This window comes from Trachinotus anak, unplaced genomic scaffold (genome assembly GCF_046630095.1).
Source record: "Trachinotus anak isolate AG129_WGS33_773 ecotype Australia unplaced genomic scaffold, CSIRO_AGI_Tana_v1 ptg000032l, whole genome shotgun sequence".
In the NCBI taxonomy this organism is placed as follows: Eukaryota; Metazoa; Chordata; class Actinopteri; order Carangiformes; family Carangidae; genus Trachinotus; species Trachinotus anak.
In genome coordinates, this window is record NW_027273883.1 from 6,077,375 (window position 1) to 6,100,493 (window position 23,119).

General features: G+C 40.8%; 1 protein-coding gene across 7 annotated transcripts; it reads left to right on the forward strand.

Moving 5' to 3' along the window:
* Nucleotides 1-10,972: 10,972 nt before the first annotated feature.
* On the forward strand, nucleotides 10,973-22,684 carry LOC139613557 (protein rapunzel-like). Of its 7 annotated transcripts, none has more exons than XM_071470313.1 (3): nucleotides 11,026-11,109; nucleotides 11,637-11,674; nucleotides 12,727-14,740. In XM_071470313.1, exon 3 carries the CDS (start codon nucleotides 12,794-12,796, stop codon nucleotides 13,973-13,975), a length of 1,182 nt encoding a protein of 393 aa, XP_071326414.1. In that variant the 5' UTR covers nucleotides 11,026-11,109; nucleotides 11,637-11,674; nucleotides 12,727-12,793; the 3' UTR covers nucleotides 13,976-14,740. The 7 variants fall into 7 exon arrangements, with proteins under 7 accessions (XP_071326412.1, XP_071326414.1, XP_071326416.1 ...); XM_071470315.1 differs by lacking the exons at nucleotides 11,637-11,674; nucleotides 12,727-14,740 and adding exons at nucleotides 19,888-19,951; nucleotides 20,121-22,684 and having other exon boundaries at nucleotides 11,027-11,109; XM_071470317.1 differs by lacking the exons at nucleotides 11,637-11,674; nucleotides 12,727-14,740 and adding exons at nucleotides 19,888-19,951; nucleotides 20,127-22,684 and having other exon boundaries at nucleotides 11,050-11,109.
* The last annotated feature ends 435 nt before the right edge of the window (nucleotides 22,685-23,119 follow it).

Here is a 23,119-nt window from a genome sequence, read left to right on the forward strand (position 1 = left end):
TCAGAAGGCCACGTGTTTTACAGTGTAGATTTAATACAGAGGATAACACTCTAAAGCCTTAAACTCTTTAGACTCATCATCACTGTTTCACTCCAAAACAAGACCAAAACATTGTGTCACTGCTCAAATACGTATGGACCGCACCGTAACACACAACACAGCACCTGCTACCTCACTGGCACAAAGCCTTTTTAGAATCAGAAATCCCAGACAGGTGACTAACGGCCTTAGTTTACTACCTTTGATTTATCAGTGCTTTAATCCTGCGTTGAAAAAACAGAAAATGCAGTGCAGACAGAGATGGGTGTGCCAGACCACAGCTCAGTCTTCAAACACACAGACACAGAGGACAGGCACACCGAAAAAATGTCGCAACACAAATTACGACAAACAAAACTGGAAACTGACTTTGTGTGACAGCTGCACCTGCTGTTGGACAATAGGCCTGTTCACCTTTCATAATCGTTTTCTATTTACAGTAGCTCTGTCATCACTTGTTATTATGTCATACTCTTTATTTCTATGTTTTTAATTCCACGTGGTTGATGTATTTGGATATTTTTACATTACCACTATGAGTACTAGGTATTTTCTCAGATTTCCTCCTGTGTAGACATGAAGCAGCAGTGGCAGCCTGTACTGTAAGCCAGTGGATTCATTAGTGGTTGTGTGGGCTTTGCCTAGGTAACAACTATTGATCCAGGAGGCTCTTCCCCTGCATAAAAGGCTCTGGCTGAGGTAACCCGTCAATCCGGGCCGTCATTATGGGAAGACTGAAGCATCTGTTTACTGATAAGATCTGCTGCGTCCATCTCAGGCCGCAGGAGCCTGAGTTAGCTTGTTTTGTGGTCGAGGGAAGGTTAAAACAAGGTTTTCTGAATGAAAAGAGTGAAATCTGATGAGGAAATGGTACCACAGGTGGTTTACAGACAGAGGGCGCTGTCAACATACAGATCCACTGGACCGGTCAGCGTGTGGGCTGTCTTGATTGTAATTTATAGAGTTACATCATAGAGTATTTGATGCCAAGATGGACAAATTAAAAATGTGAAAATGAATGCAGCCTTTTTGACTATTTAATGTTGTTGCTCATTCATTTAAAGATTACTTTGGTGCTTCTTTACGCAGTGGAAATGCATGTGTCACATGAGACTGTTGATCATCCTGATCCTGATTTTGAGCATTTATCAGAACATTTATAGGAAGCAGGTACGGTGTGTGTTTCCTCTTTCTCTGCTAGGACTTTAGGCTGTTACATCTAAAACAGGAAATATGGCACAAAAAACAAAAGCCGTCATGATGTAATTCTGGAAGTAATAAACTGATTACATTGCTGCGGAAATACGACTTTTAGTTCACAAAACCTTTTTTCCAGCATCCCCAAACGCTCTCCTTTCCATCAAGCTGAATCTCCTCATCTCCAAGAGGAGAAAGCAGCCAATATCAATATTTCATAAACAAATGAAAGACTTGATGGAGGCTAGCATCAGAGTGGCCCTGGAGGGAAGAGTCGATCAATGGTAGGATAGCTCTGGCCGCTGGTGTCTGCCAATCCCAGCCCACGCAGGATAATGCTATTACCCATCAGTCCGAGTGGACCATCGACCAGCCTGCAGCTCTTTGAGTGGACTAATCCAATAAAAAGCATTAAAACATTTGTTCAGTGACACACTGACTGCAGGTCCGAGTCCAGAACTGAGGAATGATGTTTTTTTTGGGGGGGTCCTGCCTGGTTGGAGATTCTTATTGGTAAAGTTTCAGACTCACAGGACATATAGTTTTGTTGATCTGATGTAGTTTTAAAGTACAAACGTGTTCAGGAGTTGTCTGAATGCAACCAAACATACTGTGACTGATACTTGGTGTGGATATACGTCAATTCATGGTCCAACTAGACAGACCTGTAAGGTGGATTTGTTTCAAACTTCAGGATATGCTTGGTTCACTTCTGAAAAGCATCAGTCAACTAAACAGAGTTAATTTTGGCATCTGCTGGTAAAGGGTAAAATTTAAATCCACCCAGCAAATCCTCATAAATGCTGGACAAAAGAATATCAGCAGAATTAGCATCTACTCAGTGTCAGAAGAAGGATCCAGAACCTTTAGTCAAGTAAAAGACATAAACATATTTGTTTTGTAGAAAAGCAACAGGTAATTTAGTCCAGGGGTTTTCAACCTGGGGGTCAGGGCCTTCCAGAGAGTCTCGAGATGAATCTGAGGGGTCATCAGATTATAATAATAATACACAAATTTGTGTTTTAGGGTTTGTGTATTAGTTTACCTCTTTTGTTTTTTAACAATTATTTAGATTAAATCACCTGTGAAATTAGGTGGAAGAATCTTCTAACAATTTACAGAGGCCCAACTGCTTTATTCTAAATGCTAAAAATAAATAAATAAATAAAAAACACTCATCATTAAGTGAATATAATTAGTTACTTTCCACCACTGCATCTACTCACTGCGTGCTCCTCCCAAGATGTTGCATACAGTAGCCTATTAGGGCCAAAAATCAATAACATTATCAGCTACAGATCCCCCTTAAAAAAAAAAGCATTTTGCATGTCTGTAGCTTAAAAAAAAATCACATACATGTGGTATTAATCACTGCATCCTCGAATTAATGCGTCATGTGAGACACTGATTTTGCCAGTTCAGTTAATATGAAACAACTTGTAACAAATAACATCTGTGCACTGTAGTAAGGGATCAGAAGCTAAGCAGCTAGCTTACTATGATTAGCTTACAAGCTGACATTGTCTCGAGAAAAATCTGCTGCGGGCTATCAGTTTCGAAACAATTAGCTTTAAATTAAAAACAAGACAGGAAGTGATCTAGTGTTGAGATAAGTGGGTTTTACCTGAACAAATGCAACCAGCTGTTCAGCTGAGGTCTTTCAGTGTGGCCACCACATGGTCACACACTGTAGAAAGAGAGTTGTGTTGCAGTTCACCAGGCGCTTTCGTGCTTTAGTAACCAAAAACAACCTTCTTCAGGGCAAGTTACAGACTGTGCAAAAAAACAGCATTTTTATATAGAACAAGATGGCTGCTCTTTGTCAATCATCCAATGAGAAGCCTCTAAAGGATGTTGCACCCACAAATACAGACATTTCAAAATAAAAGTGTTAGATAAACAGTAAAACTTACAACACAGTCGCAAAACATAACTACTGGAAATCTGAATAGTTTTTAGACTTAAGTGAATAAAAAAAATGAGAAAGTGCCAACACTACTTATTTTTTAAAATAAATATTAAATAACTCTTTCTAGAAAGAGGGAAAGCATCCAGTTCTTTAAAAGAAGGCCTTGTAGTTTTCACGCATCTTTTTTATTTTAACAGTTAATTAAATCTTAAATAATATCCTTATTTGATTTCATTTTGAGTCTGTTTCTGTGGCAGCTTTTGCCCTTTATGTGACATTTTGTTGTAGACATGTTTTAGTTTGAAATTTCTGTGTTTGGGTGTTCTGCATCCTTTACAGACATGACTTTTATGTGTCGAGGTCAGATTGGTTTACTAGCAAATATTCAGTCATGTCGCACTGTACATCTGCCCTCTGCCCATTCTGAAATGAATGACAGAGCAGGCTCATCCACTGAGTCAGTTGTTTTTCACATGGTCATTCATTATCTGAAGACTCTGAATGAGATTTATGCACCATATCTGCTTTTATTTTACTTCTGTAAATAGTAGTGATGGCAATGGACTGTGTAGACGCAGATCAGCTTAAATGGCAGTTTGACCTGCTGTATATATCTTTAAAGGACCTTTATGTGCAGCTGGAACGTCTGGGGAATCCATCTGTAAGTAAAGCTTTTAAGTGGAAATCCACTGTGTGCTAAACATGTGTCTTCCAGTGCCTCATAATTTCCCCCAGGTTTTCCAACGCTTCCTTTTCTCTTCTGAAGCTCTCGCTGTCTGCCTACCCTCTTCAAGATCCCATGTTGCTTCACCCAAAATCCCCTCAACTCACACACACACACACACACACACACAGATTCCTCTCATTTGCAGCAGGCTATCAGCCCTGTCACCAGTGAAGAATCTCAGTGTATTAATCTGTGTTTTCTGTGACCTCTCCTCACCTCACTCTGCAGTGTTTCAGCTGCTAACCCTTCTGTCTTTCCTCATCTGTACCCTGCAGCACTTTTACTTTCTCTCTGTTTTCTCTCATCCTGTCATTCTTTGTTTAAGGTAGGATAAAAGCCTCATAGAAGCCTAACAACTCTATAGTCTGCAAAAGAAAGGAAAACACTTAACACATATTGTAGCCAGTAACCAGGAAATAATAAATAAAAGTTGTCAGACTGTCAGTAACTTGGAGCATTTCTTGGAGTTCTTGGATACTTTAACAATCACTTGGTGAATAAAACCCACTTTACTCGGCTTTAACAGTAACCACTGCTGGTGGGTTAGGTGAGTCTGGTTGTGCAACATGAACATAAGCGGGCGGGTGGTGAAATTGTGGATAATGACCACAAGGGAGTGAGTAAAAGCGTGAGAAAGAGGAAATGAAAGAGAGGTGAACCAGGAAATGCCACGTCACAGAGAGTCATTGCCTTCAGTCGGCTGATCTCTCACAATCTGCAGCAAATCCTCCTGAGAACGCCAACAAATACAGAGGATCAGATGCAGGAGCGGACTCAGTGATTTAAGGACCAGAAGCAAATACCAGCACGGCCCCTCCCCCAGAGTCTCAACTCTCAGCCTATTTCAACAATGTTCAAAAACACTGGAGCTGATCTGTCTCTGTTATCTAGAAATTATAATTATAGGCTGCTACTGTGTTTCTCCCCAGTTTATGTTCACTGGCAGCATTTTTGTCAGGTGGGAGTAGTGATGTGTCCTTTTATTTCTAGCACACATAAGGCAGGAGGAGGTAGTCAGTGCAGATGGTGTGTGTACAAAGCTCAGGACTTTGATACGTAGGTAACAAATTAATCCCTTCAATTAAGCAAAGTGACAGATTGTGGTTTTTGGTTAAATGTTAATAAACTCAACTCCTCACACTTCAAGTCAAATTTTGGCCTCACAAATGTACGTGAGCTGCCTTTATGTTTATCTTCATATTTTCTCAACAACTCCTCCAACCTGAACAACCATATAGGTGTTTTGTTTTTTTTTTTCAACTGCGGTGGCAGGCGTAGGTTGTCATGGTTACAATAATAAACACGTGGTCTGTACCTAGACCAACTTACCTTACCTTACCTTACCTTACCTTACCTTACCGTTGTTGCCATGGTTACAATAATAACAGCCATGGCTTGGTTAGGTTTAGGCACTAAAAACTACTTGGTTAGGCTGAGGAAAAGACTGTGACTAAAGTAAGTACTTTCTCAACATTAGATGATCTTTGTTGTCATGGTTACAATAATAACAACGTGGTTAACGGTCATGGATAATAGGAACAATATAAACTGCTACTTTCCCATGGGAATCAAACACCGCTCTCCTTTGTCATATTCCTGTTTTGACCCATCCATCCACCCCAACCTCCTCCTGACGTGGACTTTGACGCTCTCTTTACTACATCACCACGCTTTTCCGTTTTCCGCTAGATGTCACCTAACAACAAAGCGTAACTATGGGTCTTAATAACCTGCCGGGCTAGTTTTTTACAAGACAGACTCTATTTTCTCTATTTTCTTTATGTTTTTTATATCTTTGTATCTTTTTTTCATTATCTATCTTTGGTCCTTGGAAGCAGTTCAAACAAAGCTTTTATATATATATATATATATATATATATATACATATAAAACACAACCAAAATAAAAGTGATCTTCAGGTCAAATTGTATATCACGCTGAAAGTAATGACTTAATTATAGACGGACTGCAACAAAATTATATGAAGTTTTTTGACATTATTTTAGAGAAATTATTTGAGCTTGTCGTCCATACTGGGTTGCACCATCTGGCTGCATTTACCAGTCAGGGCTGACGCATGAGTTGGACGTTGGAGGAAAGGGAGATTAGTTAAAGTCAGTATTTGGTTTTAAAGTAGCGACTCCTGTGTCAGATTTTTTTATTTGAGTCTTTGTGTACGAGTCCACTCTGTAACTAACGCAGTGTGGTTTTGTAAAAAAGCAACACTATAATTGACAGAGGAGGCCAGGGGGGATGACGATGTGTAACCTCAACATTCAGGGAGGTTCTGGGAGTTCCCCCCCCGGCAACAGTATAAATAGTCCCACAGGCTGTTTTGTCTGTCCACAAAACCATTAGTGAATTACACTTGTAACTGCTATATTGATCTACGTGCTCTATCCACTGTATTTGTTTCTCTTTTAGTCCCAGCAGTCTCTACATACTAAGATACATGTTGCCCATTTTTCCAAAAGTGCTCTCCTGTGACTTCCTATAATTATTTCATATTCTGAAATCAGAGCTGCGATGTGTCTGTGAGTAACTCTGGGATGTTTGGTTATGACAAAGTGGTTTTCTGTGCATGAAGACATAATGGAGTGACAGTCATGAACTGGAAACCAACCAGTTTTATTCTGGAAATAAAATGGTCTAAAAATAATCTTTCATCGAGTTTATTAATATAATGAATACATTTGTTTAACTTTTGTGATATCCATGTGCAGTCTGAGATAAGCTTACAAGATACAAGCCTTTTTTGAAGGCTTTTGGTAAATCAGGACTACAACAATATGATTAAACAAAATGCCTGCCAGCATGAGTGATTAGATTTCCAATTTACATGGAGCTTGGAGGTGGTTTGACTCAGTTGTGTAAGGGCAAAGATGGACTCAGGGGTGAATTTCCTTGCAATCTATAAGCCGCCTTCTCCCAGCCTCTGAACCTTTATCTGTTTCCTCAGATCTAACTTGAGTTTGTATTGATCTGCGTGAGTGAAAGATGGGCATGTATCGAGGCGGACTGTCGGCCTTTTCGCTGCTGGAGTCGTTGTCGTGCATACAGATCGTTGATGCGTGACTCAGACCGGTCAAAGTTCAGTTGTGTTACGGATCATGAGCAAACTGTACACAGCAACTCAATAAAAAGAGGGCTAGGGACAGATAAGTGACCAAAAAGTTGGCTCATGATACTGTAACTATAACCATAATGATTACTACTACTTAATACTGATGATTGGAAGTTTTGTGCAAAAACAGTGTCTGTCTGAAATTATTTTTGGGGGGAACAATTTGTAATAATGTTAATTTCTCTTCGCTTGAAAGTGTCTCTTTTATCGTAACCAATCTCAGATGAGGTAAAAACCAACTTTCTCATAAAAAAAAAAAAAAAAAGACAAGGACTTTACACCCACAGCTCAAGTTACAGCACCAGATAAGCAGTGAACAATCAGCAAAGAGGAACTGATAGGAGCTCTGTCACTTTTATTTTCCATAAAATTGCCCTTGAAACTGACTGAGGAAGCACTTTCCCTCTGTCCCTGCCCCCTGTTGACTCCTTTAGACCAAGTGATGCTTTAGTCTGTCACCAAATGCCCAGCTCTGTGTGACCTGGAAACATCTGGAGGGGGGGAGGGGGAAACCCAGTGTTACTCAGAATGAAAGCACCACCTTCAAAACAAAACCAGGGGCATTCCTGTGAAAATACATAGGCTGACTCTCTGGGATGTGGTTTTTCATGAAATTCATGAAGGACAAATTTAGAGACAAAGACAAATTTGAGTGGCTAAACGTGGTAAGCTAAATGTTAGTATGTGGATATATTAGCATGCTGACATTAGCATTAGCAAACCAAATACAGACCTCAGCTGTGAGTGCGTGGCAGGTCAGCAGTATTAACCAACGACAATCAGCACACAAGTACAAATTACACCAAATAGATAAAAAATAAATGAAAGAAAAGAAAGCAATTCAGACGATCTCACAATTCACACCACCCTCCTGTGCTGATTTTAGCAACTGAAATACGTGTAAAAAAAAACAACAAAAAAAAAACAGAGAGACATTTTCAGGACATGGCTATGCTGTACAGATTAAAGTTACACCTGGCTGAAATCAGATCACAATGTGAGCGAGTGTTTGATCTGGTTCTGCATGGATTTACACTTGGCATTAACGTGTTTTATCCAGATAAAGTATCCAGATACAGATCGCTTCCTCATACCTGGTGTAAACAGGATATAAAACAACTCATCATTCATGTGGTGTTTAAAATCGTTAACGTTTTTTTTAAATATAGTTTTGATGCTGATATGATGGCTACATCATATAGTCTATCAGTCTATCTACAATCTATCTATTACGGTCTATCTGCTTCCTGTTTACACTGGCACGTCCAGTCATGTGATATGCATTTTCTGGTGTGCTGGTAAGGACGGAGATTGTTTCCAATAGAGAGCAAAAACTCTAGTCTGGACAGATATAAAATTTTGTTTTAAAATGCTGTAGCCGATGATCAAACCTCATGTTGTGGCGGCAAGAGTAGAATCGTAGTCATTAAACATTCACAACTTCAAAAAGTAAAAGCCACAGTCTCACTTTTACTCTATAAAGACACATTTTCATGTGGAAGAGCTAATTTTGGAGGGTTACTTATCTTTCCAGCCAGCTGGCTTTCAGACATAAAAACTACACACTGAACAGATGTTATCTCAGTAATTTGCTAAACAATGTTTACACCTCAGCAGGTCCTCCTCAGTATATCCCTGTTTCAGTCGCATCAAACACTTCTGCCATTCAAACGGGTGCAGTCTGAAGGGGAAATGTTCATAGGTGATAATTTGGACACGGACCAACTTTCTGTCTGCTGTTGGGGCCCCTGGCAATATCCCACAATCAAGCATCCATTGCACCAGGAATACGCTTTCATTTTTACAGCACAGGTGCATTCAACGCACCAGTCAGTCCCACCCACATTTCTTTTCCCACGGGAGTTGGCCAAATCCAGCATGACGGGTACTAAAACCCACCTTTACCACAAACAGCTTTCTATTTATGAAGCAATCATTTGACACACTGATCTAATGGGGCAGCAAGGAACATGCAAAACAGTTCACAAAACTGATGAAGTGCAATACATTTGTACTGTATCCTGGTCTAAACAGGTCATTAACATTTTGCATAGTTCTGTTTAAAGCTTCCTCTGTCTTCCTCCGTCTTATGATCGTCTCTCTCTGGTGCTCTCTGTTAGTGCTAGTGATGCTCTCAAACACCACACCATCCCTTCCCAGAAAACGCTCTGTCTCTTCTGCCATGGGATGAGCCGCTGGGGGCTTTTCCTGTGAGCTGAGGAGACATCTTGTGGTCAGGAGGAAACACTAGCCATTGGCCAAGGTCAAAAAGATAAAACGTGGTCAATAGCTTCCTCGGACAAGGACGTCATTTTTCATTTCAGCTTCCAGACAGAAACAAGAAGGAGAACACAACCTCTGTGACTGGATTTTGTTATTGGATTTATTGTCATGAGACAAAACAGCCATGAAATAAATGCATGAAGCAAATCATTCAGAAGCTTATTTTCACCGTTTGTAATGAATAGAATTAAAATATAGATCCACAATGCTACAACAAACAGACAAAGTTGATAGGATCAGGCCAGACAAAACATTGCCTAGATGTATACACATACACACACACTTTCTGCCACTCATTCCTCAGCTGGCTATCATTATCTCAAATATTTCACCCGTGTTCCCACCTGGAGAGCCCAAAACCGCAAACAACAAAGGGAAAATCTTTCTACAAATCCAACATTTTCCATTGATGTTGCAGCCAGAGCTTCTTTACAGTAATAGGTCGTGTTGTTTGCTCAATTACAAGCTCCTGTCATGTGTGTGTTTTGCAGATCATGTTCTTTGCCAACATAAAAGAAAGAAATTCAGCTCTTTAGAAGCTCTTTTGTCTGGAAAAACAAACACACAGCACAACATCCACGGAGAGCAAGTGAGGTCTTCCAGCTCAGGCCTCCACAGTGTGTGCACCAGCTTTGGCCTGTGCCACCCATCACGCCACATACTGTTGAGTCCCTGCGAAAGCTAGTCGGCGCTTTCTGATGGCAAGAAGCGAGGCAAGTGTGAGATATGACAGTGGGACGACACAGGAACAAGGCGGTGGCGGACATGCTCGCCCTAACCCTCCTCCGCCCGGCTGACCAGCATCAATTTACTGCAGACATCCTTCCCCCCTCTTCCTGTTCCCGCCTGTCTATGATCCATGAGAGGGCAAAGCTGACAGTGACATCAGGCTGCGTGTGTCACAGACAGCTTCATATAAAGCACAAAGGCCATGACTGAGCTGCTGTCATGGTGTGCACCCAGAAACACAGAGCGTCTTTCACTGTTCGGCACTGTGACGGACTGATTCTGAAAGTGCTGCCCCTGCAGGGTAAATGTCATCCCTCTTTGCAATGCTTGAATCCAGCGACCAATTGCTCTCTATCACTAATTGTCAGATGCAGAGTCAAGTAGGTCACCGTTCATGAAAACATCTCAGGAAGTATTTCCCAGAGAACTGGTCTTGTACAATCCTGCGTGACAGACTTTTAAATGTTGTTATTTGGGGCTGTGAATCGCAGCTTGCTGCAAAACACAGGGAGCTGAATTCTGCTTCTGAGCATGCACAGTCTCACACAAGTCTGAAGATCCAGTACAGTGTCCATAGAAACCTCGTTCAAGCCACAACAAGAGGGGTTTTGTCCTGATGGGCCACTTTGCAGAGCCCCACTGTGACTGGTCTCCTTTTTATTCTTGTGCTCTCTCGCTCTCTGTCTGTCTCTCTATGTTTATCAAACATGCACACACACACACACACACACACACGAACTCATACACAGAAAGCAGGTTTTTAAATTTTTTTTTCCCAGGGTGCATGGTGTCCCTGCATGGGGAGTGTTTACAGGATGTTATCTGTGTCAGTGCCGGCCCCTGATCCCTCTGAGTGGGTTTCTGAGGAATGCTGGAACGGGATGGAGGAGTTCCAAGGGGGAGTGACGAGGGAGAGAGAGAGAGAGAGAGAGAGATACTGGGAGAGAGGGAGAGAGAGAGAGAGAGAGAGAGAGAGAGAGAGAGAGAGAGAGTGAGAGAGAGAGTGTCTCTATATATACATCCCAAAGAGGCTGGTGCTCACAGGCACAGCTGGACTACTGGATAACTGGACTATAGCCCACTGGATATTTAACTAGAAAGGTGAGTTCTTCTTCTTTTGCTCTAATTCTTTATTCAGCATCTCCATCATCTCCTTCACCCCTTTAATGTCATTTTTAGGTTTCTATAAAATGTAGACAGACAGACAGAAAGACAGAAAGAAAGAAAATAAGAAAGACAGAAAGAAAGAAAAAGAAAAACTCAGCCTTTATGTTTGTGTGTCTCACCATTATTGAAGTTGACCTTTATTAGAAGCTTTGAGGAAGTGTTTCTTTTATTTCCTTCAACGTTGAATGTCTCTGCTGGTGAAAAATGGCCTGAATTCAAGTGAAATGCCAGAGGTGGAGATGAGTCCTTTGGGGGATGTGGTCTTGTTGAAGTCTTACGTATGTGGTCTCTATTAAAGCTCTGGAGCTCTGTAGCAAAGCATATCACACTGAAAAGGGGAGACCAGTGTTTGATCAAGTGCTGTGTGGGACTCGCCTTTTTTTTTGTTCTTCCTCTCACAAAAACATATTTCACTTTTTAAGTTACAAGAAGACAAACTTTTTTTTTCTTGATTTTACAAGGGAAGATATTTCCAAGCACAAATCAAGAGAATTGCTCAGTAAGTATTTTTCTTTCACTGTTATTATTTCCTTTATTAGAGTTGAGTTTCAGTCCATTATGTAATTACAAATTAAAATTTTAAACGGTGCACTTTTTTGTTATTTTCATCAGCTGGTTCACAAAGAAATGTGAAATAATAGTAAAAATACTGATGGCATGTGACTGAATGAAGTAAATCTAATTAGTGCAGTGATAGGAAAGGCTGTAAAATGACACCACTGATCTCATCACTGCAGCAATTACTGGTGATCCTATGTTCTGTGGTTAAACATATAAACCTGTATTTGTGTCTTTTTTTATACCAAACCCTCAAAAAACTGGATATTTGTGTAATTTCAATTATATTGAGGGTGTAATGTGAAGGGAAGTGTGATTGCATTATTGGACAAGTGCAGTGGTGGGGGTTTTCTTCAGCCCTGGGTGTGCCTTTTTCTGAACTGGATATGGGCTCCAAGGAACGACAAATGGGTTAGGTCATCTCTCTGGAGAGTTTTACATTGAAAATCATAGTATCTTTACGAAATTAAAATCACCCTTTTTTCCCATGTTGTGAACATCTGTGTTTGCTTTGGGTCTTGGCAATTGTTAGAGCAGTAAAAAAAGACTTCCCAAAGGGCCAGTACTGCAACGTTGCACAATACTTCACGTCATAATTCATGAGTACACATAACCATGTTTGATATTTGTTCAGTATTGCCATCCGTGTGTGCCTTGTTTGTGTAATTTAATGAGCTTTTCTCTTTTTTTAAATGTGTCAATGCCACCAAGGCTTAAAAAGGAGTCCCTGTCATTAAGTGAGGCTCTGAGGGTGTGGCATGAAACTGGATGCCTACATGTGCTGACACGACCTGATGTTTGCTTTATTGTAGGATTTTGTTTGTCGGAAAATGTCCTCTGAGAAGAAAAATGACTTCATGTCACCTGATTGCACTTGCTTTGCCAAATCTAACTAAAAAAAGAAAAAAAAAGGAGAACCATATTTTTTCTGAAATGTCATAAAATCACGTTATAATGAACTTTACAAGGGTGTCATGTTTCTTCTTCTTTCAGGCACCAGCAAAGTCTCTGGCTGTGGAAAACATATTAGCTTAGTTAGTGTGAAATACATAATACAAAGATGAACAGTGTGGCAGATTGGCTCGTGCAGAACAGGGACAAGATTGAGAAAGGTGTGGAGATCATGGGGCAAGCCTCAGAGGTGCTCGCTGCCACTGTGGGCCAGCTTCACCCCGTGCTGGAGGCCGTGTTCGTGGCTTCGGCCGAGCTCCTCAGCAACCCGGATGGCAAAGAGGCTCGCTACCTGACTCAACAATTCGAACTTGTCAACCAGCAACTTGAGGGAATCCAAGACGAGATTGATAAAATCGCCCTGGAGCTGCAGAGGACTTCGATGAACAAGCAGAACTTCGATCGAGAGGCGCAGATGCTCAGCCAGTATGAAAAGTTCCAGGACTTTGTCAACTCCAAGCCAAAGTTCAGGGAGAAGAAGATGGAGAAGTTCCTCAGCCATTACGAGAACACAGATGGCGACTTGAACCTGGACGCCCTCTACAACGCCGTCACTGGGGAGAACACCTCAGGAGACCCTATGCTGGAGACAGTCGTCGCCACAGAGCAGAGAAGCAGACGGGCAGTGGAGGATTTCTGTGCCCGGCTGAAGAAGCTTTTTGTGGTGGGCATTATCGCCGTCATGGGCCATGCTGCCCTCAAGGAAGGAGCGGTTGGTGAGGAGATGGTGAAGAAGTGGCAGGGGCGGATGGAGGATGTGGAGAAACGAATGAAAGCAGCTGTGGACGACTGTACAGAGCACTTTGCAGAACAAGCCAAGATGGACATGGAGCATCAGCTTCAGGAGAACCCCGGCACTGTTGATCGTGACTTTACCAAATCCCTTCTGGATTCACTTGTTAAGAAATACGACTGGGTGAACTGGTCCATCAGGGCCTTCAGCGACAGGGAGCGTATTTTCTTTTTCAACTGGCTGGCAAGAAAGAAGTACCACGGAAGTGGGGGAGCCAACTGGTTTGACATTTTGACCAAGAACAAAATCAAAGTGGTGGTTTCTTTCTGTGTCAACCCAAAATCCATTAACAAGAGTCAGATCCAGGAGCAGATTGAGGGGCAGAAGCTGAAGGGTAACATGATGGCGGTGGCTCTGTCTTTGAACAAGACTTTCCCCAACTGCCTGGTCCATGCTGTCAGCCATTACAAAGAGGTGGTGGAGACCAACAACTTCCCTGAGGATTGTTACTACTATGGAAAACACAAGAGAGCGTACCTGTGCATCCACCCTGAGTAGGCTCACAGACAAACACAAACTGCAGCTGCAAACTGCAAATAAATTCATGAATGTCTTTAGCAGAGACCTGGAAATATCTCCATCAGATATAGAAAATTATTCATAAATATTGTCTGTGCTGTCGCATAATCTGCTCTGTCTGCATTCTGGTATGTGATTCATTGTCTTGTAATGATTTTTATTCTTATATACCTATATATATCTTTTCTCTGATGATACAGCAGATTCAGGGTGTTTTAGAAATTACAGAGCCACACATCTCCATGCCAGCTTGAACTTGGTGTATGAAACACATAATGATTCTCTCCCCACTGGATAGGGTGGGGCGATATGACGATTTGCCATATATTCTAGGCACCCTCCTCCTTCAATCCCTTTAATATCTCTGGGCGTATCCCAGGTAGCAAAATGAAACTCCTGGCCAAACATATGCCTGTAATGCTCTGGTATGGACTGACAGCTGGTAGATTTTCTGAGTGTGCGCCAGATTTGGTCCAGATGTAGAAGTAGGATCTGACAGCTGGGCGTATGCTGGGCCAGAAGACAACAAGCATGTGGCCCAAGTGTGGGCTGGACTTATTTTGCTATCAGATATTGAACAAATGATCACTGATCACTCAAATGTGTATTAAAAAAAAAAACAGTTTTGCTGCTTTTGGTGCAATATAGAGCTGCGGGGAAAACTTCTAAAATCTTTAGTCCACAATCTTTATCGAGACACTTATGTATATTTCACTTTGATTTGTAATAAACAACAAATATGAATGTTTTTTGTCATGGTTGGTCATCATTACTTCGTTGTTTAAAGGCACTTTTTGAGATAAATCCTGTTGCAACTGTTGCAAAACATGAGCGTGAAGCATAATGTTGGACTGACTGTATTTCAACTCGGGACAAATTAATGCAGTGATCCTCTGCAACATTTATAATGCTTTAATAGGTTGCCATTGTTTATCAAATGGGTGGAGGTTACTCTGTAATAATATAGCCACAGCAGCAACCTATTATGCTTCTTTCCACCACCCAAGTTTTTTTTTTTTTTTTCTGTATTTCTGTCTGGCTGGGTGTGTCTCTGCTCTGTAACATGAGAGCCACATGACCAATCGGAAGACAAACAGTCTTGAAGTTAGTGTATTTCTTCCGCAAACTCTTTAAGGTGAGTCCATTTCTGATCAAAATGCTTCATAGTGGTCGGGCACACCTTTAGGTTAACCGCATGGTAGTGACAGGACGCTTTTAATAGGAAAGGATCGATTCATTTTCATCCACTTCGCTCCAGTTTCTCGTTACATAACCGAGCATTGAGCCACTGTGACGCACCGTGTTGCTGTAAAATATATATATATATAAAAAAAGTCAAATATCCTGACAGATTTTTGTCCACGCAGCTTCATTTCATAAAGTGGAGTGGGTGATTAGATGATTCTGCAAAATGAATGCAGCTTGAAACGGAAGGTTTGTACTCCTGCCACCGCTGAACTTCTACCAGGAAGTGCCAAACTTTTTTTTTAAGGCGTGAGCCGCTTGTGTTGCGTTGTAACAAAAAAAAAAAACTAATCTGTAGCGTTAACCTGCGATGTTTGTTTGGCTCTCTGTCCTTCGGCTGTAAAATGATCCAATTAGAGCCCCTGTACGCGGACTGATCAATACATTTTCCATTAACAGGGCGCATTAACAGAGCGTTTAGTTTTTTCTCTGAGTGGTCAGCTGCCTGAGGGAGGCTGTGGTTAGAGGAAGCTCTGGCACATCAAACATGGAGACATTAACTTTTTCTAGTACCTGGTGTGTTTTAGGCTATTCTTTCTTCTTTCTATTCTACATCTAGGCTGGTTTCTTTTGTTTGCTTTCATAAACCGGTGGTGGGAGAAGCATTTAGATCCTTTCCTCATGTAAAGGTACCAAAACCACAAAGTTAAAGTCAAATCCAAATGGTACTTCAGTAAAAGTAAAAAGGTTTTATCAGCAAAATGTCATCAAAATATAAAAAGCATTTTATCATACATAATACATGTTATACAGTATAATGCTGACTGTGCAGGTGGTTGAGGTGGAGCCAGATTTGATTTGTAGGCCTAGATATTCTTTTTTTTTGTTTGTTTGTTTTTTGTAATCTTTGTATTTATTTTATGAAATTCACCAAAATCACCTTGAGTTTGTCAAATTTGTCAAACTGAATATGGTTGGAAATCCCTGTCAGTTCTTCTCATCACAACATTTTTACTCTCATACAGTGAAAATGCTCCAAATTGTACAGTACTTGGTCAGATGTACATATATGTTATTTTCCACCATGTGTATTACTTAATATTAGAGGAAATATAAAGGAAAATTTCAGTCAGACTTTCATATTTCTGGTACGTGAGCTTCAGCAGCTCTTTGCCTCTGAAAATGTGATTTCTTTGAGCAGTTTTATGTTTGAATTAACTGTGTGAAGGTGCTTTACATGCACTCAGACAGCAAGTTACACAACCCCTGGGACAGAGAGAAAGAGAAATGGGGAGAGAGAACATCAGTGGAAAACAGGAATCACAGCTTTAGCTCGGTTAAATCAAATAAGATCCAGTAACTGTAAATGCTCCAACATCCTGCTGGAATTTCCTGTACTTTGTTGTTTTTGTTCTCAAATCCTACAAGGAAATTATGCAAATATCACACATTTTATATCACAATGATACCAGTTTTAGACCGTTGTGGTTGATATTCAAAGGTTGCTCGTTTAAAGGAATAGTTCAACATGTTGCGCAGTAGGCCTTTTTTGATTTCTTGCTGAGAGTTACATGAGAAAATCAGACAACTCTCATGTTTGTTTACTAAATATGGAGCTACATTCAGCAGCTTGTTAGCTTAGCTTAGCATAGAGGTGTTTTTTGGCAGATTTTGTTACCTTTGAACAGAGCTGTAGCTGTAGCATCACATTTGCTGTATAGTTGTGAGTGATATCAGTGCTCTCATCTTGCCAAGTGTCAAACTGTTCTTTTAATTTCAAGACATAAGACAATACGTTATGTCTTTGGTCTGGTCTGCGTCGCCATGTTGGAAGTGAATCACAGATCTGTCTTGTAGGTGGATGCCTGCAGAGGTGTGCAGTGTATCAGACTCAGAAATGGGTGCTATATTCTCACTGCAGTCCTCCGCGGTCTAGCCACATGAACCCCCCTGGGACGGAGCAGACCTCAGCAGAGACAGACCAACAAGCTGACAGATTATTTTCCGTTGTCTTGTTGCTGTGGTAACTTGCTGAGTTCCACTGGAAAACGCACCCTTGCCTAGCAAGTTTAACCTCTTTCATTTAATCACTTCCCACGCCCGCTGCCTTAATATCGACTGGGCTGGCTGAGGGAGAGACGGCACTGCTGCCTCTCCTTCAGCCCCAGTTTAAAAAGTGGATATTCAGACCAGAAACAAACCTCAATTATAACATGCGACGACAGGTTTGTTACCAAGGGCTGCAACATTGATAATGACTGTGAGACAGAAGCCAGGGAATATTTGCACCAGCATTTTGTAACAAAATGTGTTTTCAACCCAAATTACACATTTCCAGTTTTCCAAAAGGACATGTCTGAACATGCCCATGAAATCAGTCTGCTCCTGCAGTCAGCTATGTCTCTGTTCCTGGCCTTTGGGAGGAGTTATTTGTATTAGATTAAGATTTTCCAAGTCTTCCAAGACTTCTTGTTTTTAAGGTGAAGAAGTTCAAGAATAGTTTCACAGCATCACTGAATACTTGCTTTAACCTTTGTGTACAATCTTACTACAAATGACAGAAGTGATTGACTTTCCAAGTGAGAATGCATCAGTTGCATTTTGACATAACAATCCTAACTCAAGGTCTTTTAATCTTTCTTCATCAGCAGATGGCATTTTCTCACTTGTCATGGAAATGGATTTGTCAACTTGACATGATGTGCTCAGTAGCTGTCATGACTCCATCTATAGCACTTAAAGGACTTCTCATTTGTGTAGGCCTACATTTAAAGGGAAAGCTCAGTATCTGGGGAATGCAGTTTTTGTCTGAGAGTCAGAGGAGAAGGTCAAGACCACTGTTGTGTCTGTCTGTTAAATATGAAGCTGCAGCCAGCAGCTTGTTAGCCTAGCTTAGCTTAGAAAGAGCAACCCTGACTCTGTCCAAAGATAACAACAGTCTCATTTGTTTAAAGAACTAGACAGTCTGGGAAGTCCCTGTGCCTGGCCTGGAAATAGTCAAGCACATAATCCCCTGTAAAATCACAACAAGAAAGAAATATTGTGTATCGGTGAGTGTTCGAGGTGCTGGTTTGCAGATTGGATAGAGTCAGGATATCTGTTTGTCATATTCATATTTAAGGGATAGATATGAGAGCGGTGTTGATCTTCTCATTTAACTCTGGGAAAGAGAGCGACTAAGTGTATTACCCACAATGTTAAATTACTCCTGTAAGTATGAAAGTTCCCTATTGACCTGAAGAATAGCACAGAGAGTGAGGACACACCATAGCATTTATCATTTCAGCCATACATAATCTTTTGCAGCTTATTATTTGACTGTACAACAGGCTTGGTGATGTTTGAAGCCTCCTCCGTGTTGTCTTGATATTCATTGCATTGTCATGGTGCACTAAGAGAAACTGTGTATTGCTTGTTTGAGATAAATAACAGCTACTCCTTTTGCCACTGTCACTAAATCCAAATTATCAACTCCAAAATGTCAGTGAGCCTTTTAATGAAAATGTTCATTTCATTCAGGAAGGGGTTTGAATTACAGGGGGGATTGGGAATATATTTCCCACATTCATGCCTGGAATAATGTAGTAATAGAATTTCAGACACCCCTAAAGTGGACCATACCATTTGTTAACCTTAGTTGAACCAGATGCAAAGGTAAATGTAGCAGTAGCTAACAGCCTAGCTTGTTTAATACTCTTTATTTTCTTACTTTCAGAGTTTCTGAATTAGATTGAATCAAGAATCCACGAATAAACGCTAATGTTAGCTAGTTTCTAACTGTAGCCTGAAGATACAGTTTAGCTAACTATTGTTAGCTAGCTGATAGCACACCCTTTCATTTCCAGTGTTAGCTTGGTGTTTCATTACTAATATAAAATCAAACACTGGTGAGACAATGGAGGATTAGTTGTTATAGAGCTACGTTTTGACGTTAATATAGAGTTCATTATTTCATTTTAATTGTCTTGTGTGGCTGTGGTGGGTGAGATTGTCTTTTACATTTTTTTAACCTCTTTTTACCCCTTTCTGGACCAAAGCCTAAATAATTAGCAGTGGTGGAAAGTAATTGAGTGCATTTACTCACTTCTGTACAGTCCTGTTCGATTTTAAGGTACTTGAATATTTATTGAGGGAAATATTGTACTTTGTACTCCACTATTTGACAGTTTTAGTTACTAGTTAGTTTAGTTACTAGTTACTTTGGGATGAATATTTTACACAATGGATAATATAACAAGCTTTTAAAATACAACAAACAGTTAAAGATTAAAACAATGGTTTCCAACTCTTTTTTTGCTTCTGACATCTTACAGAAATCAGTGTTAAATCAGGGACACATTTTGGATGTATGAGTTGTTAACAGCTTCACCAAATAGTGATTTTTCCCTCCCCATTTCAATAAATCAACCCCAGACTGCAAATATTACATTAAATCAGCAAGATACTGTAAGAACTGGAACACATCAGTTCACTGAAGCATGTACCTGACTGTACTGGTTTCCATTTTGACCTGGAGAAAAAGCCCCCCACCCCAAATTGTCATTGCGTAATTTGCACTTTGCATACAGGTAACAGTGAAACAGTTCAGCCCACACTGGTTTTCCTTCACTGCTGAATTCCTTTTGTGTTGTTGAGTCATCGCTCACTGGGTGTGACCAGCAGGCAACACTGAAGCTCACTTGGCTGTTTCTTTCTTTCCTTATCAGTTTTTGCTGCGTGGTCAGAGGAGCAAGAGAGCAGGCCACAGTCTAACAACACTGGAGAAGAACTGTGAGTAACTCTACAAAACACTGCATTTGTTTTCTGTCACTAAAGCGAAGTGGTTGATACTTTCTGCCAAGTTTTTATTCCTTTATTTTGCTCAGATTGTGTTGAATATCTCTGGGCTGGATGAATGTTGACTGTCTCTAACCATGTCAATACATTTTTTTCTTGTTAGAATCAGTCTCAGCTACATCAGCAAAGATGGCAAACCCGCTACAGAAGCTTGTAGCAGAGAAGAAGGATATGGTGGAGACTGTGATGGAAGTGTTTGAACAGGGAGCTGAAGTAGTGGCCAGTATCGCCGGTGACCTCTTCCCTGTTTTCTCCATTGCTGCTCCCATTGTTAAACTGGCTCTGGACAATGTGGAGAGCAAAGAGGCCGAATTCATGAAGGAGCAGTTTCAGAAGGTACGAGAGCGTCTGGAGGTGGTGTCAGAGGAGATTCAGCGGATCAATGATGAGATCAAGAAGAGCGGAGCGGATGCTGCATATTTCTCAGTGGAGGAGAACATCACTAATCAGTTCAGGAAGTACATGGACATCCTTAACGCCAAACCCAAGTTCAGGGAAGTCAAGAAGAAGCTTTTCCTGGAACATTTTGCCAAGACGGGTGGTGACAAAAACCTTAACACCCTCTACAACGCTGTGACGGGAGACAACTTCTCCGGGGAATCTGTGCTGGAGATCACAATGAACTACGAGGAGAAAAGTCGCCGGCCGATGGAGGACTTCTGCGCCAGGCTGAAGAAGCTTTTCTGCATCGGACTCATCGCACTGTTGGGCCACGCCGCTCTCAAGGGATACAATGAGGAGGAGGCGCTTCTGAAGGAGTGGGGTGAGAAGATGAAGGATGTCCAGGAAAAAATGAACGCTGTGATTGTGGACTGCATCGAGAGCTTCCCCAAGCAGGCCGAGCTGGATTCCCGTCGACTGGTTAGAGACCAGTCAAACCTAACCAACCAGCAGCTAGCTGATGCTATCATAGAGAAACTGAAGAAGAAGTATGACTGGGTGGGATGGTCTGTGCGCATATTCAGGTTACCTACAGGGTGGTTCGCCAACAAAAGGGATCACCACTGCTCGACAGGGAAGAGTCGCTTCCAGGTCCCCTCATCGGATGAGAATCTTAACGTCTGGGTGTCCTACAGCTCCTCGGCTGAGCCTGTGAATAAGAGTCACATCCAGCAGCTGATCCTGAATCAGAAGAAGGTCACAGTGGTGGGCACAGCAGAGTTCCTGTTCGAGAAGTTGCCCGGCAACTGCGTGGTCCACACAGTCAAAACCAGCAAAGACCTGGCCTGCTCCTGGAGCTTCACCAATGAGCTCCACTACTGGGAGGAGCACAAAAACTTCTACGTCTGCGTTCACTCCGCTTGAAGTTTTAGATGCTCAAAAAATTTTAAAAAGTCACTCAATCTATATTTGGCTACTTCGTGTTTGTACAGATAATCTCACAGTCTATTGCTGCCTCCTGCTTGGCCATAGCAGTAAAATATTACCCAGTATGTGCCTTAACTACACCTCTCTGTCTTTTGTAAGCAAATTATTCTCTTTTCTAAAAATGTTAGTTTCTTGCAGACATGAGGTTCAACCACCTGAAACTGACCTAAACTAGATTTTTTTCACTAACAGCACTGACCTTTCTGGTCTCACACAGCTGTGCTTTGCTTATGTCTCAACACAGACACCTCTTGGTTTAGCCTGTATTATATTTTAGTGTCTCAGTTTGTTATGAAAGTGGTGGATTTTGAAATTTAACAACATCCAAGCAGATAGTTTCTGAAAGAATTCTGTCACAAGCTCTACAACTGTATTTCTTTTGTTACAGGGCATGCTGGGAGGTATGTTGATTTACCCAGCTGTCATACAGAGATTATGTTTTGCTGGTAGTGATAAGCAGTGACCTCGCCTTGTTGAGGATGTATAAACCAAAGCCATGAGAGAAAATGGCTCCAGACGTTACAGAGACTGTAACAGAAGCTTTAAAGCTTCTTTTTTGATTTCACGTCTTGTACTCGTCTGATAGTAAAATAGTAAAACCTTGTTACTGGCTGTTGAACGGCAGGAACAAAGCACAAGAAAAGCAGAGTAGACAAGGCCTCAAACGACACTTGCTGTACTGGACTGGTACACATTAAACTTTATTTACACACCCTGCCATGAGCATGCTAAGGCGTAGTGAGGGCAACACTTTGTTTACATACCGATGTCTTGCATAGCTCTACTTGTGTCGCATCTTGTGTGATTGTGAAACACAATCTGGAAACTTGTACCTGCTCTAGACTCTCAACTTCATTTACTTTGTACTTTTGGTTGGATTTGGGAAAATTGTAAATTTGGGGGATTTTAGGTATTTTTCAGAGAATTTTATCTCAATTTCTATGTTGTGAGAACAAAAATATTTCATGGAGACACTGCAGAAATATTCTTTACACCTGATATACCACTGACCTGTTCTGATTGTTATGAATATTTTGTGTGTGGTTGTACTGTGTGATCTGTGTTTCTTCTTTGTTTTTATAAATTTAGTACATTTATATGAACATTGTATTACTATCTGACCAAAACATGGCCCATATTTACTGTAAAAGTATTGGTAAAAAATGTCTATGTATGATTTTTATTATTTCTATTTCCATTCAGTGTGTTTGGGTTGTCAGTGCCTTAGATTCAAAATCCTGTTGCTGCACCAAAGCAATGAATGTGATAAATCTTCCAAATAAATTCAGTTATAAATTATCTGTTTGTATGTTTTTGTCAACGACTTACAGTTGCATTTTGTGCAGCTATTAAAAGACAGACGTCTGACTGCGTGGTTACAAGCAAATCAGCTTTTTCTTTTCTTTTCTTTTCTTTTCTCTTTGATAATTGTTCATGGTTTTGTGGTGAGTATAACATCTCACCTGTATGACTTTTACTGTAGTAAAATGAGACTAAACCTGTGTAACAGGTCAAATCCATATTGAGATGACCCACTAACTGAAACACCTGAAATGATCTGCAATGTTGATTGCAAGCCATTTAAAAACTGCTGAACTACATTATTGTGTAATTATTAAATGTAATGGACAATAAGCACAACAGATATGAGTGCTAATATTTGTGTTTACAAATCTGAAAACATTCATTTAGCCAAATGTGTGTTGTGCATGCATTACACCGTCAGCTTTTAGT

What these genes read in the sequence shown, in the direction of transcription:
- LOC139613557 (XM_071470310.1), top strand. An exon ending in AACAACACTGGAGAAGAACT is followed by an intron (nt 19,952 to 20,126) that starts GTGAGTAACTCT and finishes TGTTAGAATCAG; the next exon opens with TCTCAGCTACATCAGCAAAG.